General features: G+C 50.3%; 1 protein-coding gene across 2 annotated transcripts in view; it reads left to right on the plus strand.

The window, feature by feature from the left end:
- Positions 1-262: 262 nt before the first annotated feature.
- Positions 263-16880, plus strand: part of CRAMP1 (cramped chromatin regulator homolog 1) — a 50736-nt gene continuing 34118 nt past the window's right edge. The window contains exons 1-7 of one of the 2 annotated variants that reach the window (XM_040440146.1): positions 263-476; positions 3071-3387; positions 9978-10168; positions 11749-11902; positions 12144-12227; positions 13075-13123; positions 13711-13805. In XM_040440146.1, coding sequence (XP_040296080.1) covers positions 3072-3387; positions 9978-10168; positions 11749-11902; positions 12144-12227; positions 13075-13123; positions 13711-13805 — 889 coding nt within the window. In that variant the 5' untranslated portion in view covers positions 263-476; position 3071. Of the gene's footprint in view, positions 477-1948; positions 2047-3070; positions 3388-9977; positions 10169-11748; positions 11903-12143; positions 12228-13074; positions 13124-13710; positions 13806-16880 lie in introns of those variants that run through there. The other variant, XM_040440145.1, reaches the window with a different exon arrangement.

The raw sequence follows: 16880 nt of genomic DNA on the forward strand, positions 1-16880 counted from the left end.
TTTAAAAGGCCTCATCCTATTAGTTAAAACGGGGCAGCCAATCGAAAAGCTCTTCCTCTCGCCACTGACATCATTCAACTCTGCCTTCTATGCCCATGACTCCCAGCGCCGCTCGGCGTTGCGGGTTGCGATTGGTTAGGCGGCTCCAAGCCCCTCCTTTCCAGGAGAGGAGACCAATGGGAGCGTTTGTTTGGGTTGCGAGGGGCGTGTCGTGTTTTGGCAGGCTGGCTTGGCGCGGGTTGTTGTCAGATGCGGACGCGAGCTTGGGAGAGGAAGGTCGGCACCGGGACCCAAAGGAGCTGTGGGTCAGGCCCCGTGGATGGCATTGCCTTCCCTGGCAGCTGCTTGCCTACTGGGATAGCTTGGGATTTATTCGCTGCTGTTGTCGCATCCAGGTTCCGGGGCCTGGGCTTGTTTTTGGTTGTGGAGGAGACAGCGAGCCGCATCAGGCCCTTCCATCCTTCTTCATGTATCAGGTAAGTTTTAACCTTTTAGTCCTCAGTCTGGTCGGGGATCATGGGGTGGCTGGGTTACTACAACGCCCAGCAGACACTTGTTTATGACTCTGCAAAGCCTTCGTGTCGCCCTTGTGATCTTCCTATTGGTCTGCTAGTCTTTGTGCAGTACAAGTATAGAATGCTGGGAGTCGTAGTACTTGGCAGCAGTCCACATGCATTGATGAATGAAAGCCCCTCCATGCTGGGAGTTGTAGTACTGTCTGCAGCCCCCTGCCTAAAGGAATGGATCCTCCGTGCTTGGAGTTGTAGTACTTGGCTGCAGCCTACTGATTTAATGAATGGATCCCACATGCTGGGTGTTGTAGTACATGGCTGCAGCCCACTGCTTTAATGAATGGACCCCCCCCCCCCCATGCTGGGAGTTGTAGTACTTGGCAGCAGCCACTGAATGAGGCTCGCACCCCACTATTGACACAGCTGTGCTGGTGCCAAGTGTGAACAGCAGCCCTGAGGGTCACCTGTCAGGATGTTTCTGGTTGCATGTGACAGTCATGTGACAGCAGATACCTTGTCATTGTGATCCCAACTATCACCCCCATCAGGTACTAAATGCAGTTTGGATGACCCTACATTCTGGGTTTGGAAACAGGTTTGGGGGGCTGATAACAGAGAGCAGCTGTTGCCCCCTATACTTGCATGTTTTACATAGTATATTACATATGTATCTGCTGCCCACATGGTCACCTGGCAGGTTGGCATCTTCATGGCATGGTTGCCCAATGGGCTGGCACTGCAGTGACGTCATCAATCGGTCTTGATACAATGTATCAACTCATCATAACAATGTATCTCCTTCCATCCAGGTCAGGGCATAATATCTGTAGCAAACCTTGGAGAGGGGGGAACCACAACTCTCAGCATCTCCCTGTCATGTAGTATTATTATTATTATTATTATTATTATTATTATTATCACTTATGTATTGTTTACTAAAGGTTGAAGCCCCCTCCAAAGCCCTGGACCCCCCTCTAGGTTTTGCTGCATCCATCTTGAACCCAAAATGCTTCTAAACCTGTTTTTATTGCTTTGCTCATCCACTTTGTATGTGTGTGGGGGGAATGATGTTGTGATTTAATATTTTTTTAAAGGGGGGGTTGATTTAGTTTTGCAAAAAAATTAATAAAAATAAAAAGATTACATTTCAAACGCTGCCCCAGCCGATGACGTAGCAAAGCAAAGTGCAGCGCCAACAACGCCCAGTGAAGGTTGACCCCTAAGTTTTTGGCAGCGCCCCGTTTAAATTCCCTGCGCCCCAGAGGGGGTGTTAGAGATGCATCTGAAAGGGGAGACCCTTGGCTGTCGTTTGCCCCCGGTCCCGAGTCGGTCCGACGCGGCGATCGGGAGTTTTGGGGTGCTGAAGGAAGGGTCCCCCCCTCCGCGCCTGGCTGCAGCCTTTTTTTGCTTTGGAATCTCCAGCCCCAAAAGGCAGAGAGAAGAAGAGACTGAGGCGCAGGAGAGCAGAGCGCACGGCCGCCTGCAACATGAGCGATCCCGGCCCGACCGAGCCTCCGACCGTCCCGGAGCCAGGGTGAGGAGCGAGGCGACCCCCCGGGGGTGCCGGGGCCACCGGGCTGGGCAGGGATCGGCCGCCCCGGAGCACTTTTAGGAGGCGCTGTAGGAGCGCGGCGGCGGCGGAGGATCATCATGTCGGGTTCTGCTCAACAACAAAACCGACCCCGACCTCTCTGCTCTGCCGCTGCCTGCAGGAGCCCGGGGCCCTCAGCCTGCCACCCCAGGGGCCCCTCAGCCGGTGCGCAGGGTCCCTTCCCCAGTGCAGAGGGGCATCCAGCCCGGGCTGTGCAGTCGGGACAGTGCAAGAGGATTTGTCACTAACAATGGCGGCCATGTTGTTCAGGATCTCTCTCTCTCTCCTCTGTCTGTCTGTCTCTTTTCCCCCAACTTATTTCTTAGCCTGGAATATTTGGGGGGCTTCAAGCTGTACCCTGTGGGGAGGAAAGAGTTAATGGACCCCCCCCCACCACCCCTTTTATTTTATTTTTTAAATTTAAATTTTTATAGAAGGGACTGAACCCACATGGGTGATACACAGGCAGCCATGAGCCCTCGGAGCCACCAGCGATCGATCGCCTTGTCTTGGGTGAGGGGGGGGGAAATCGCGATCGGAAAACCGTCGGAGGCGATTCGCGTCCGACTTTAAAAAATAAATAAAATTATTATTAATAAAAAAAGGCAAATTTCCATTTTGCGAGAGGGAGCGCACGGTGTAGTGTCGCAGCAACACAAGATTTTTGTGGTCAAGGGGTTTTCACCCGAAACGAGCAAGCGAAGGATTTTTTTCTTTTAGGGAAGGGGGGGGGGAAATTGATTAGGGGAAAAAAATATATATTTTAAAAAGTGAATTGGGGATTTTTAACCCTATTGTTTCCAGAGGGTATGGCTTCCATACAATATATATATTCTATAGGGTTTATAATTTTGAATTTTTTCCCTCGGGGGGCTGATTAAAGGGGATAGGGAATGTTTTTTTATAATTTTTTATTTTATTTAAAAATATATATTTATAAAAAAAAATTCTCTCTCTTTCTTTTTAGGATGACGGTGAAGTTGAAGAGCGGAGAGGAAAGGAAGCCGACCAAGCGGGCGCCGGAGACTGAAGAGGAGGAGGAAGAAGCCGCCGGGGCAGCTGTGGCGGCGGGAGAGGCGGAAGAGAAGACCAAGGCAGACGGTGATCTGCTGCTCTCGGAGATCCCCCATAAGGACCCTCCGGAGTCCGCCGGCCCCCCCGGAGAGCCTACCAAAGTCCAACAGGATCAGCACCATTTCCTGAGGTCCAGCGTCCGACCGCACAGCAAGAGGCAGAGGAAGGATTCGGGCAGCAATGGACGGGCCCCCAGCGCCAAGAGCAAAGGTATACCTGCGCCACCCTCAATGACATTTTGGGGGACGCCCAGATCATCGTACATTACCTTTTTCAGTATAGGGGGTTTTGCAGCAATTGGGACTTACGGCATTGATATCATTTTGGCGCTTAGCAAGTGCAAGGGTTTTTTAAATTTTCATTTTTGTAAAATTAAATTTTTTATTTTTGACATTTTAAGCAATTAATTTTCTCAGAGGAGGTGAAATCATTTACGGTTACTATTATTTACGCAGAGCGCATACCTGTAATGTACGCAAGAGGTTGGCGAGCTGTAGACTCCATGTTGTCCTTCTGGATATGGGGAACATTGGCATTTAGCTGGATGTTGTTTTTAATGACACCATGGTGCCCGTATGGGTGGTTGCATGAGGGCGTGATGCCGTCGTGGTTGCCGCTTCGACTTAAGCATGCAAGCATGGCAGACCGCTGGGCACAGTGTGAGCATGGGGGTCTCAGCCCACTGTGCGTCCCTGAGGCATGCTCACTAGGATTCCCTACATAAGGGGAGAGCCAAGACCCGGACAAAGTGCCACCTATGGGTAGAACATATGTTACATAAGGGGAGAGCGGCATCAGATAAGAGCCAGTGCCCAGACACAGCGCCACCTATAGGTAGAACATACGTTTTATAAGGGGAGAGCGCCATCCAATAAGAGCCAGTGCCCAGGCATAGCGCCCCCTATAGGTAGAAGGTACATACATTTTATAAGGGGAGAGCGCCATCTAATAAGAGCCAGTGCCCAGACATAGCGCCCCCTATAGGTAGAAGTTACATACGTTTTATAAGGGGAGAGCGCCATCTAATAAGAGCCAGTGCCCAGACACAGCGCCACCTATAGGTAGAACATATTTTTTATAAGGGGAGAGCGCCATCTAATAAGAACCAGTACCCGGGTCCCGGACACAGTGGCCCCTATAGGTAGAACATATTTTTCGTAAGGGGAGAGCGTCATCTAATAAGAGCCAGTGCCCAGACACAGCGCCACCTATAGGTAGAACATATTTTTTATAAGGGGAGAGCGCCATCTAATAAGAACCAGTACCCGGGTCCGGGACACAGTGCCCCCTATAGGTAGAACATATTTTTCGTAAGGGGAGAGCGTCATATAATAAGAGCCAGTGCCCAGACACAGCGCCCCATATAGGTAGAACCTATGTTTCATAAGGGGAGAGCGCCATCAGATAAGATGCAGTACCCGTACACAGCGCCACCTATGGGTAGAACATACCTTTCATAAGAGGAGGGCATCATCTAGTAAGAGCCAAGACCTGGATACAGCGCCACCTATAGGTAGAACATATGTTTCATAAGGGGAGAGCGCCATCAGATAAGAACCAGTGCCCAGACACAGCGCCACCTATAGGTAGAACATCTTTCATAACGGGAGAGAACCATCTAATAAGATCCAGTGCCCAGACATAGCGCCCCCTATAGGTAGAACATATTTTTCATAAGGGGAGAGCATCATATAATAAGAGCCAGTGCCCAGACACAGCGCCCCCTATAGGTAGAACATATGTTTCATAAGGGGAGAGAACCATCTAATAAGAGCCAGTACCCGGCGGATTCAGTGCCACCTATAGGTAGAACATACGTTTCAAAAGGGGAGAGCGCCATAAGATAAGAGCCAGTACCCGTACACAGCGCCACCTATGGGTAGAACATACCTTTTATATGAGGAGGGTGTCATCTAGTAAGAGCCAAGACCCGGATACAGCGCCACCTATAGGTAGAACATATGTTTCATAAGGGGAGAGCGCCATCAGATAAGAACCAGTGCCCAGACACCGCGCCACCTATAGGTAGAACATCTTTCATAACGGGAGAGAACCATCTAATAAGAGCCAGTGCCCAGACACAGCGCCCCCTGTAGGTAGAACATATGTTTTATAAGAGGAGAGCGCCATCTAATAAGAACCAGTACCCGGGTACCAGACACACCGCCACCTATAGGTAGAACATATTTTTCGTAAGGTGAGAGCATCATATAATAAGAGCCAGTGCCCAGACATAGCGCCCCCTATAGGTAGAACATATGTTTCGTAAGGGGAGAGCATCATATAATAAGAGCCAGTGCCCAGACATAGCGCCCCCTATAGGTAGAAGTTATGTTTCGTAAGGGGAGAGCATCATATAATAAGATCCAGTGCCCGGACACAGCGCCACCTATAGGTAGAACATAGAACATATGTTACACGTGTTTCACATGCCTTGTGCTATTGTATAAAATTGGGCTAAAACGATAAAGAATTAAAAAAAAAAAAAAAAAAAGCCATAAGAATGACCACACTGCTGTAGCAGGGCACATGATTTCTCCATGAAACATGCACACTGTGGGATATGAGGCGATTTTAGATTTCATATGATCAATTAGTTAGGTGGAAAACAAAAAAAAATATTTTTTTAAAGTAATACTGAAAATGAAAGAAAAATGTATTTGACTGTGCCAAAACAGGAATAAAGTAGCAATGGGGAAAGAGATTATTCACTTATCTCCGAGGGGAAAAAAAACAACTGCATTGCCCGACCCATCATATGATGGCAACCAGCGGTGCCCGGAGGACCCCATTGACTATACTGTGACCCCCTTCGGGTTTCCGCCAGGGAGCCCGGCTCTTTATAGCGCAGCATGCCGCCATGTTTTTACAAAATTAATGGAGCCTTGTCATAAATGACCTGCCTCCTCCGGCTCCAGAATGAACTCTAGGGCAGCTCGGAGCCGCCGTGTATGTCAGTCATTATTTGCGCCAGTTTCTGATAGGCCATCAGTATAAAACACTCAGAATATCCCTTTAACCTTACGTTTAGGGCTCATGCACACGACTGTATTTATTTTGCGATCCGCAAAAAATACGGATGACGTCCGTGTGCATTCCGTATTTTGCGGAACGGAACAGCTGGCCCCTAATAGAACAGTCCTATCCTTGTCCGTAATGCGGACATTAATAGGACACGTTCTATTTTTTAGCGGAACAGAAATACGGGCATACGGAAACGAAATGCACACGGAGTAACTTCCGTTTTTTTTTTTTTTTTTTTTTGCGGATCCGTTGAAATGAATGGTTCCGTATACGGTCTGCAAAAAAACCCGGAACGGACACGGAAAGAAAATACGTTTGTGTGCATGAGGCCTTACAAACAGCAACCATGCACTGTTTAATTAATCGTAACGAACATTGATGTAACCATGGATCATCGGTCAGAATTGATCGCTTCCTCTGTCCACCAGTCCTCATGAATATGAGCGCATCTTCACCAGGAGTAGATTAGGAAGAAGCAATAAAACGCGTTGGTGCAGGTGATTTTATTTCTAGGTGGAGTCCTGAATAGGTTACGTGTAGGCGTAGATGATTACGAATGTACCCCGCCTGTGATGACACAATGTCGAACCATATGCTTCTTAGGCTACTTTCACACTCGCGTTTTGTGCGGATCCGTCATGGACGGACCTGTTCAGATAATACGACCGTCGGCATCCGCTCAGAACTGATCAGTTTGTATTATCTGTAACATAGACAAAACGGATCCGTCTTGAACACCATTGAAAGTCAATGTAGGAGGGATCCGTTTTCTAGTGTGCCAGATTGTGTCATAGAAAACGGATCCGTCCTCCATTGGCTTACATTGTGTGTCAGGACGGATCCGTTTGGCTCAGTTTCATCAGACGGACACCAAAACCTATGCATGTTTTGGTGTCCGTCTCCAAAGTGGAATGGAGATGGAACTGATGCATTCTGAGGGGATCCTTCTCCATTCAGAATGCGTTAGGGCAAAACTGATCCGTTTTGGACCGCGTGTGAGAGCCCTGAACGGATCTCGCAAACGGAAAGCCAGAACGCCAGTGTGAAAGTCGCCTTATCCTGCATGACATTATAGCACCTAATGACCTGACAAAAATGTCAGTCGCTTCTTCTAATGAAGGATGGAGGCCTCCATGATTGATCTCTGCTCCTGCCTGGAAATTGCTCCGTGTCAAGCCTTGTGCGACTTTAGGAGGATTAGGCATGTTCTCAGGTGCCGGAGGTTCCCGTTGGTAGCTTATTACCCTATAGCGGTGGACTTTACCACCATGCGAACCAAGTAAATTTTGGGGCCCCTTCCCAGCTGTAGAGCAGTAGGAGAAGTCCACCAGCTGTGAGTGGGGCTTAACCGGCTGATGGGAGAGGATCTTACTGGGCTGACGGTGGACATCAAGGGCCCTCAGACATAATGTTGAGGTCCCAAAAATGCCTAATCTGTCTCTCCTCCCCATTGAGAACCTATGCATGTTCAGCTGAACGTACATACATGGGGGGGTTGGGAGGAATATCTGCTGGCCGAACGAGCAAGGTGACCGATCCATTAGATGAAATATCCGTTGGTGGAGCCGAGCAGGGCTTTGGATATCCCCACATCCATTCTAGATCACCCTCACCTCAGAACAGGGGGGTCACCGTTGTGACCAAGACTGGACCGTCACCTCCTCAGATGCCTCAAGTCTGTGTGATCAGAAGTCGCATCCACGTATGATTCCGGTTCGGTTCCGGGTTTGTCGGGCAAGACTCGATCTCTAATTCACTCAAGGTTGTCTTCTGGTGTCAGGTCGGGATTCTAGAGGAGTTGACGTGACGGCAGCACATGAGCGATGAGCGGCACGTTGTGAGGAGGCGGTTGCGGGGCTGATTGTCTGCGCTCACGACGGTAGAGTTTTCAGGCTATAAATACTCCCTGACTTCATTCTGCAGTCCCTGCTCTGGTACAAGTTAATGGCACACGTGGGAGATGTCCTCCCCTACGGCAGGCGGGCAGAGCCATCTTATTTCATGTGCTGTGGTGGGGACGGCTCCTGCTAACATACATGTAAATCTTTGGACTGTCCTAAATTGCCATGGTGTGCAGCTGGACCCTGCTGCCTACAGATAGTTATACAGAAATCAGCAGGGTGCGGCGACCCATAGGTAGAGTGAGTATTGGGTCTAGTCCGAAACGCGTCGATTGCTCCGTGGGGGATATTGCTTTTGTAATGTAAAGTATTTTTTTTATGGATTTCCAATCAAGGATGATTTTAGGAAGCGACGACCCCCAAGTGCTGGATTTTTCCTCTTTCCATATATTTTATGGGTCCGTCCTGTTCCTACGGATGGATGCAGATTACCCCGTGGTTCGTTAGATTCGTGGTTGGACTAGTGTCGCCTGCTCTGTCCCGTTGCCTTTCATTCACATGTCCTTGGCACCTCGTGCTGTTTGTCATTGCCCCTGAGTACACCTAGGACCTGCGTCACACCCAGCGTTTTCGTTGGCGGTTATAAGTGCGTTTTTAGGTCAAAAATTACATTAAAGTCTATGGTAAGGCTCCTTTCACATCTGTGCAGAACAGAGTGCACCCGAATGCATTCCGTTCCGTTTGGTTGCGTTCCCATGCCGGACAGAAAAACGCTGCAAGCATCTTTTTTGAGTGCGGCATGGGATGCGAAGCAAGACTGATCCAGTCTGAAACACAACGTAATGCCTCATGCAGACGACCGTTGTCTTGGTCCGCATCCGAGACGCCGTTTTGGCGGCTCGGATGCAGACCCATTCACTTCAACGGGGCCGCAAAAGATGCGGACAGCACTCTGTGTGCTGTCCGCATCCGTTGCTCCGTTCCGCTCCGTTCCATGGTCCGCCCAAAAAATATAACCTGTCCTGTTCTTGTCCGTTTTGCGGACAAGAATAGGCAGTTATAACAGCCGTTTGCACGCTGACGTCATTCGTATTTTGCGGATCCGCAATTTGCGGACCGCCAAACGCACAACAGTCGTGTGCATGAGGCCTTAGTCAATGGTGCCGGATCAGTTTTCTCAGACTCAAAAGAAAATGTCTTTTCAGAGATGATACAATCGGATCTGTTCATAACGGATGCAGCCGGTTGTATTATCCTAACGGAAGCGTTCTTGCTGATCCACGCTGCTCCCCCTAAAATGACCGTAGAGGCTGGTCGCTCTAATCATTTCTGTAGGAGTTCCGGAGATGGCCGAGTACAGCGCTCCAATAACGCAACTTCCATAGAAGTGAATGGAGCGGCCGCGCACATGTCCAACCGGCCGCTCCTGTCTTTTTAGGGGAGCAGCAAGGGGTCTGCAGGGGGTACGAGGCCCTCGTGATCGGTGGGTAGGAGACCCACCGATCTGATAGTTATCAGGGACAACTTGTACCTACCGGAAAACCCCCTTTAAGTGCATAGAGGGGCGGGGCCAGTACTGGAAAGCTGAGGAGCTAGGCCCCGCCCTCGGTGCACTGAAGCCCACATTTGTTTAAGGAATAAGTCTTTTATCTCAGGAATGCCACAAACTATTTTTACAAGACTGGTATCATTTTAATAAGCAGGACCAACCCTACAGGCTTTCATGCCTGGTTTAATATGGTTGACAGGAAGTTTAACTGTTGTATGTAAATGAATCTTGGTGGTTGTAAAAAAAAAAAAATCATCACATTGTTTTTCAATTCTTGTCCAGTTGTAAGATTTCTGCTTGCTGTCGGTGAGTGGAACCAATCCACGTCTACAGATTGTGTTCTTCCCGACAGCATCGATTGTAATAACCTTTGCTTCTCCTTTCAGCACTGGACAGTGCCACCCCATCCTCACCAAGCTGCTCCACCGGATTGGCCCCCAGCACCACTAAAGCATCCGGCCGTAACGTCGCCCCATCTGCTGCCGAGAAGGATGAGGGCAACAAGAAGAAGGTGCGGCGGCAGTGGGAGTCGTGGAGCACCGAGGACAAGAACACCTTCTTCGAGGCGCTCTATGAGGTGAGTGCAGGCCGAGTAGCGTTTATTCTGTTGCTCCTTTAATTTGTCCGTTTCTTTGCAAATACCTGGAGTGGGCGTTTCTTTTAGATGCGTCCCCCCGAAATGCTGTGGCAGTACCAGCCGTATGTACGCTTTATTCATAAATTTATATTGATGACCTATGCTCTGGATAGAAAGTCAATATCTGTTTGGTGGGGGTGCTACATCCAAGGACATTTTTTTTTGCCGTGGCCTCTCCCTAGGACACGTGACGTCGCCGCACATCGGTCACTTGGCCTAGTTGAAGCTCAGCCCCACTCAAGTCAATGCACTTACCGAGCACGGCCGTTATAAACGTACGGCGCTGTGCTTGGTGAACGGCCAGGAGCCGTATGCACTCGCCAGACCTCCGGCTTCCTGAAACAGCTGATCGCGGGGGTGCCGGGGACTCAGACCCTGACTGGTGTGATAACGATGACCTATCCTAGGGGTAGGTCATTATCATCAATTCCTGGATAACCCCATTTAACATATCTCAGACACACGAAGTGGAAACTTCCACTAGGAAACGGACCTGCTGTGCAGAGTTTTATGTCTGCAACCTGTCTGTTTCCATTGCAGATTCTCTTCAATGGGGTTGGCAAAATCCCAGTTTTTGCGGATCTGCAGCACAGTTTGCAAGTGTGTATTTCGGACGCGCTCCTTACTTAGTCCATGGAAAAATCTGCACCAAATTCCGAACAGTTTGGTGTGGATTTCTCAACGGATTTTGTAGAATTTGCTGTGGATAATTTCTGCAATTTCCTAGTAAATGTTGCCTTGCCCCAAAACTCCAGATAATCGGGGCTCTTCCTTGTATTTCCTACTCACGGCTGCATTGGAAGAGCACGTGCAGTCTGAGCTAACTGGCAGCCATCCCTTCTCTATAGATGGGCCCTGAGACGAGAGGTCTCATCTTTGAAGTGAAGCCGGCCCGGACATCAGCTGATCGCAGTCGATCGGCTCCTGGAACCCTTTGCATTGTGATGTTCTCATTGAGCACCAGCCCTACATGGCAACCATTCAAATACTGTGTATGACCCTCTATGTATTGTTTGGACAGGATGGTTCCATTAGAGTTGGTGCTGCTGATACTTACTGGCTTATATAGGGACCTGCCCCACGGCGTCCATATACCATTTTAATTTATAAAAAAAGAGGACAATCCAGCTTCCAGTGTGAAAAGTAAAACTAAACGGAAGGTTTCATTGGCTATCCATATAAAATCCATCACGTACGTAGACCCTTTCTTGCGGGTTTCAGGTCAATATGGCCTCTAGGGCTTAATTAGATTGCCGCGTGTGGACTGACCGCAGCGCGCACGATCGTGGTGATCTGTGAGGCTGTGAGTTCCAGCCTGACTGCGTCTACCGTCTTGTACTTGTAATGCTGCTGCGAGTTCAGCTTAGGTGACCTGCGCCCGTCACCCAGACCTGGACCACAAATGGCCACCCGAATACGGCCTCCATCATGGCATATGCTTAGATTACGTTTCAGTGTGCCAAATCCCATCTGCTTGACCCTGAGAAATGTTCGCTTCTTACACCCCGTCATGTGTTTAGCATGGAAAGGATTTTGAAGCCATTCAAAACAACATTGCCCTCAAGTACAAGAAGAAAGCCAAGCCGGCCAGCATGGTGAAGAATAAGGAGCAGGTGCGGCACTTCTACTACAGAACATGGCACAAGATCTCCAAGTACATTGATTTTAATAATGGTGAGTGTTCCCTCCACCCCTTCCTCCACCATCAGTTTCTGTTCCTTGTCCTGCTGTTTCGTGGGACCCAATTGATGGCTTATTCTAAGGACAGGCCATCAATGTGAAGTCCCAGAGATCTCCTTTAATGTCTGTGTGTCCTTGTCCGTGTTGCACTGGATCTATATCCAGCGCTGCATGAAATCGGTCTTCCTTTGCCATCCTTTCCCCTTTGTCTCTTCTTCTTTTTTGTTTCTTGTAGTATTTTCTTGTGGTCTTAAGAAGTCCTCGCAGGAGCTTTATGGCCTCATCTGCTATGGAGAACTGCGGAAGAAGATTGGGGGCTGTAAGTTTTGTGCGGGATTTGGTCATGGGAGTAATGTTCGGCAGAAGTTCTTGTGGTACAGGTAGATGGTTGATCTTGGACCTCTTTAGGTTCCCACCTTCTCTAGTAGATTTGGCAAAGCAAAGTTTGGCAAATCTGTTGGCTTAAAGGGATCCTAATGCTTTTGGCCCCATGCGTGTGCGGCGTGCTCTCAATTCATTTCTGTGGGCATTTTCGGAAGTCCCATAGAAATAAAATGGAGAGCGCAACACGCACGCACGCACAGCCGCCGCTCCATTCACTTCTCTGGGACTGTTGGACATAACCAAGCCAGAGCTCGGCTATTTTCAGCAGCCCCATAGAAATGGAGGGCGGACACTCCCGTGCAGCTGCTCCCTGCGCACTTCGGAGGTCGCGTTCTGGAGATGGGTGCAGGTTCCACAGGTGAGACCTGCCCATATCTGACATTGATGGCATATTTTACAGATATGGCACCAGTGTCTAAGATAAGACAACCCCTTTAATGCTGGGTCTGAAGGGGCCCATACGCTTTCAATAGCTGCTGGTCCTCTCTTCTCTCCTGTACAGATACAGGCTTGGTTTGGCCAAGCATGCACGTGTTTTCAAAAAGGAAATAGCCACTGGCAAATACCTCTCCTGCCAGAACAAAAGGATCCGGTGTTGAACTTGATTTAATCCTTCCTTCCCCAGCATCATCTGTGCAGAGGCCCCCCATACCTGTTTTTTGGTCGGTGTGTCCTGCCTCCAATATTTTAATGTGGTTGGGTGTCTTTAGTACATATGGCCTTGTTACCTCTTACTCCAATGAATTCCGACTCTGATATCTCTCTTTCTTTTGTTATTGCAGGTATGGATGATAAGAATGCGGCCAAGCTGAATGAGCTGATCCAGTTAGGGTGAGTGAGAATCATGTCTGTTCAAAGACCACACTTTTACATGGGCTGAGGGTCGGCTACAAGCTATCGTACAAATGCTTGTTACCGATGGCTGCTCTGTGTAATGGTGCCACCGATCACCTGCCGAACAAACGCTCATTTATTGGGTGATCGCATCTTTCACGCGTCACATAAAATCATTATAAGCAGGGATGAGTTGCGAGTGGGCGAGCAGTTACTTTCCTGTGCATTGGCCCGTGGAAAAGGACCTTTACTAGTGATTAGTGTTGAGCGAACTTGTGTTTTAGGTTCGGCGTCTAAAGTTCGGGTTATCGAAGAATTGCGTTATGGATTCCGCTACCACGGACCAAGTTATGGTCCATGGTAGCGGAATCCATAATGCGATTCTTCGATAACCCGAACTTTAGAGGCCGAACTTAAAACACAAGTTCGCTTAACACTACTAGTGATGGCAAACTGGGTAAACTCTTAAAAGCACTTACCTCCTAGGCACAGGATAAGGGATAAATGTCTGATCGGCGGGGGGTCTAGCCACTTAGCAAACACTAAGCTGGTTCATATTAATATCTCTGTTAATCTTTTCACAGGGCGACGACGGTGCGTTACAAAGGCCGGAACCTGCGGATCAAGGCTCCGATGTGCAGAGCACTGAAGAAACTCTGTGACCCGGAAGGAAAGACGGGTACATAGCTTTTGTTTCTGTGCATCTATAGCTGGGAGTTTTGTCACTTTACTCATTTGTTGCTGGTTGTGCGTTGATGGGTTAGATCGCTTTACTTCCAATGTGATCTGACTAATTTTGGTCTGAACTGAAATAGTCATGTCTAAGGAAGGGGAATCGAAGGGTAAGTTTAGACACCGTGGAACTTTCTCGCCCAGTTTCCTTGGGGGACACAGAAGACCTTGGGTATAGCTCATCTCCCTAGGAGGCGTGACACTAAGTGAAGACTGTTAAGCCCCTCCTCCACAGCTATACCCTCAGCCTGGAGAGAGAGACTGCCAGTTTTTGCTTAGTGTCCAAGGAGGCAAGACACTCCCTGCTCTGCAGGGCTGCTTTCTCCTTGTTTCAATTTTAGTTTTTTACTTTTTTATTTTATTTTTGTTCCAGATCATCAGGGATAACAGAGACGCACTAGACCTCTCTGTTCTCCCGGGGTTGAGCTGCGCCAGTGCCGGTCACCCGCACTGCTGCCTCCCCCACAGAAGGCAAGGTGGATCAGGGCAGCCTCGCTCCCCTACATCCCGCCAGCGCAAGGGTCGCCCGCACGCCAAGTCCCTCTCCCAGCGTCCTGCCACTACGGTGCCAGTAGCTGAAGGGGCGACCCTGCTGGAACGGACCGAGGGTGAAGACGACTATGGTGAGAGAGAGGCTTCTCCAGCCCTACGTCCCCCGTCCCCCCCCGGTCTCCTGCGTGCCTGACCCTATACTGGGCCTATGGACCCTTCTGCCCATGCTAGACCTAGGCTGGCTCCTGGGCTGTCGCAGGGCGACATTCTGCTCCCTCTCTCCTGGCCTCCAGGACATTGGCACCCTTCTCCCTACAAGAAGAATGCCTAGGGAGCTGCGGAGGTCCGCAACTAGCTGCCCCTGATGGAGGGGTTATGCAGGCGTCCACCCTCACAGACCCGGTCTCAGGGTCCCCCTCCCTCTTACCGGCCACTACTTCAGGGCCAGAGGGCCCGCGCCTTGCTGCCACTGACCCTCCCTACTCTCACGGACACCGTTCCAGGGGAAAGGAGGTTGTAGCTGCCGGCCATATGGAGCGCTGTTCTAGGCAGGTGCCCGCTCCAGGGGTGAAATGGCTGCCGGGTGCAGGGTCCTCACTTCCGGACAGCTGGGTGGGCACCGTGGCCTGCAAAATGAGCGCTTCAACAGCCCCGGCCGACCGTCGGAACAAAACTTGTGTTCCACTTCAAGGCCGCGATCCCGCTCTTCCCGCCTGGAGGTTCCCCCGCCCCCAGAGGATCGCAGTGCCGCCCCCCAGGCCGGATCCCTGTTAACCCTTTGGGTACAGGCCGGCTTCCGATGAGCCTGTATGGGTGGATCTGTGCCCTGTAGGTGGCCCCCCCTTTTATTTTATTTTTTTCTGCCTCAGTGAGGCTGTGTGTTAAAAAAAAAAAAAAAAAAAAGAAAGTTTTTATTATATATATGACTTGTGGGCTGCGCAGGACGCTGCAGCCTCATCTCAGAGTGCTGCCTGTATACATGCCCCCCTTCCATAGGCGGCATGGTGTCGCGCTCCCCGGCTGCGGCGCTGCCAGGGTCTTTTTTCCCCTTCTAGGTGGTTTTCTTGCCCTTTCCGCGCTACGGCGCTGGTCAAGTGCATGCCTTTTCTGTAGGCAACATTCGTCACCCTCTCCAGTTATGGTGCCTGCCATGTGCAGGACCCCCCTCCTGGGCGGGATACTGCACTCTCCCTAACTGCGGGTTGGCCTTGTGCATGATCCCCCTTTCATTGGCGGCCTACTGCAGTTTCTCCGGATACAATGCTGGCCATGTGCACGACCCCCTTCCATAGGTGGAACACGGCACTCTCACTGGGTTCGCTGCTGGCCATGTGCGTGCCCCCCTTCCATAGGTGGAACACGGCACACTCACTGGATTCACTGTCAGCCATGTGCATGACCACCTTACATAGGCGGTATGATGTACTCTCATTGGATTCACTGCCGGCCTTGGGTATGCCTCCTTCCCGGGTGGCGGCATACATACACTCCCTCGGTCGGTGGTTGTTCTCTCGCCGGTACATTGTTGGCCATGTGCATGACCCCTATACATAGCGGGGTGCTTGCACTCTCTCTGGATCCGCGGCCGGCCATATGCATGACCCCTCTTCTGTGGGCGGTGTACGCACTCTCACTGGATTCGCTGCCGGCCATGGGCATGCCTCCTTCGGTGGCATACACACTTTCTCACCGACTGCTCGCATTCTCCCTGGATGCGATGCTGGACATGTGCATGACCCCCCCCCCCCCCTTCCTTTTCTGGGCGGCATACTACACTCTCACCAGATACGTTGCTGGCCTTGAGCATGGCCTCTAACATGGGTGGAACGCTTGCGCTTCCATTGGATACGGTGCTGGCCTTGTGCGTGACCACCCCTCATTCCATGGGTGGAATTTTGCACGCTCACAAGATTCAAGGCTGTCCTTGTATGTGCTGTACTGGACTTGCACATGTTCCCCTTCATTGGCGGAGTAGTTACACTCTCACGAAATTTCGGGTTGGGTGAATTGTTGCACACTCACTTAATGCTAAGATAGCCCTGTGCATGCCCCCCTTTTTCACTAGGTGGACCTCCTGCGTTCCTGCTGGATACTGTGTGGCCATGTGCATGGCGCCTTTCTGGGCGAAGTATGGTATGCCCTACTTCTCTGACGTAGGTACGGCCTTGGGCATCACCCCCTTTTTGGGGCAGGCCTTTGCATTCTTGCCCACTGCAGTTTGCCAGGTACATTTCCCCCCTTTTTCGGGGCGGTCAGTTTGCGTTCCATCGCATACCATACTAGTCTTGTGCATAACTCCTTTCAGTTTGCACTCCCGTAGATACTGTGGCACTCTGTGGCTGGCCCTCTTCGCTGAGTGATATATTTTTGCAGTGAGCGGACGTTCTTGTGCGTTGTTTCCTTCTCGTCCCGTAGGTGGGTTGGCCTTCTCACTGCTTACGGGGCTACTCGTACGTATGCCTCCTTTCCTCCTGCGACATACTTTTTCTCTTGGGATACGATGATTGCCGCAAGCCTTGCACTATTCTCT

This window comes from Bufo bufo, chromosome 7 (genome assembly GCF_905171765.1).
Source record: "Bufo bufo chromosome 7, aBufBuf1.1, whole genome shotgun sequence".
Classification (NCBI taxonomy): domain Eukaryota; kingdom Metazoa; phylum Chordata; class Amphibia; order Anura; family Bufonidae; genus Bufo; species Bufo bufo.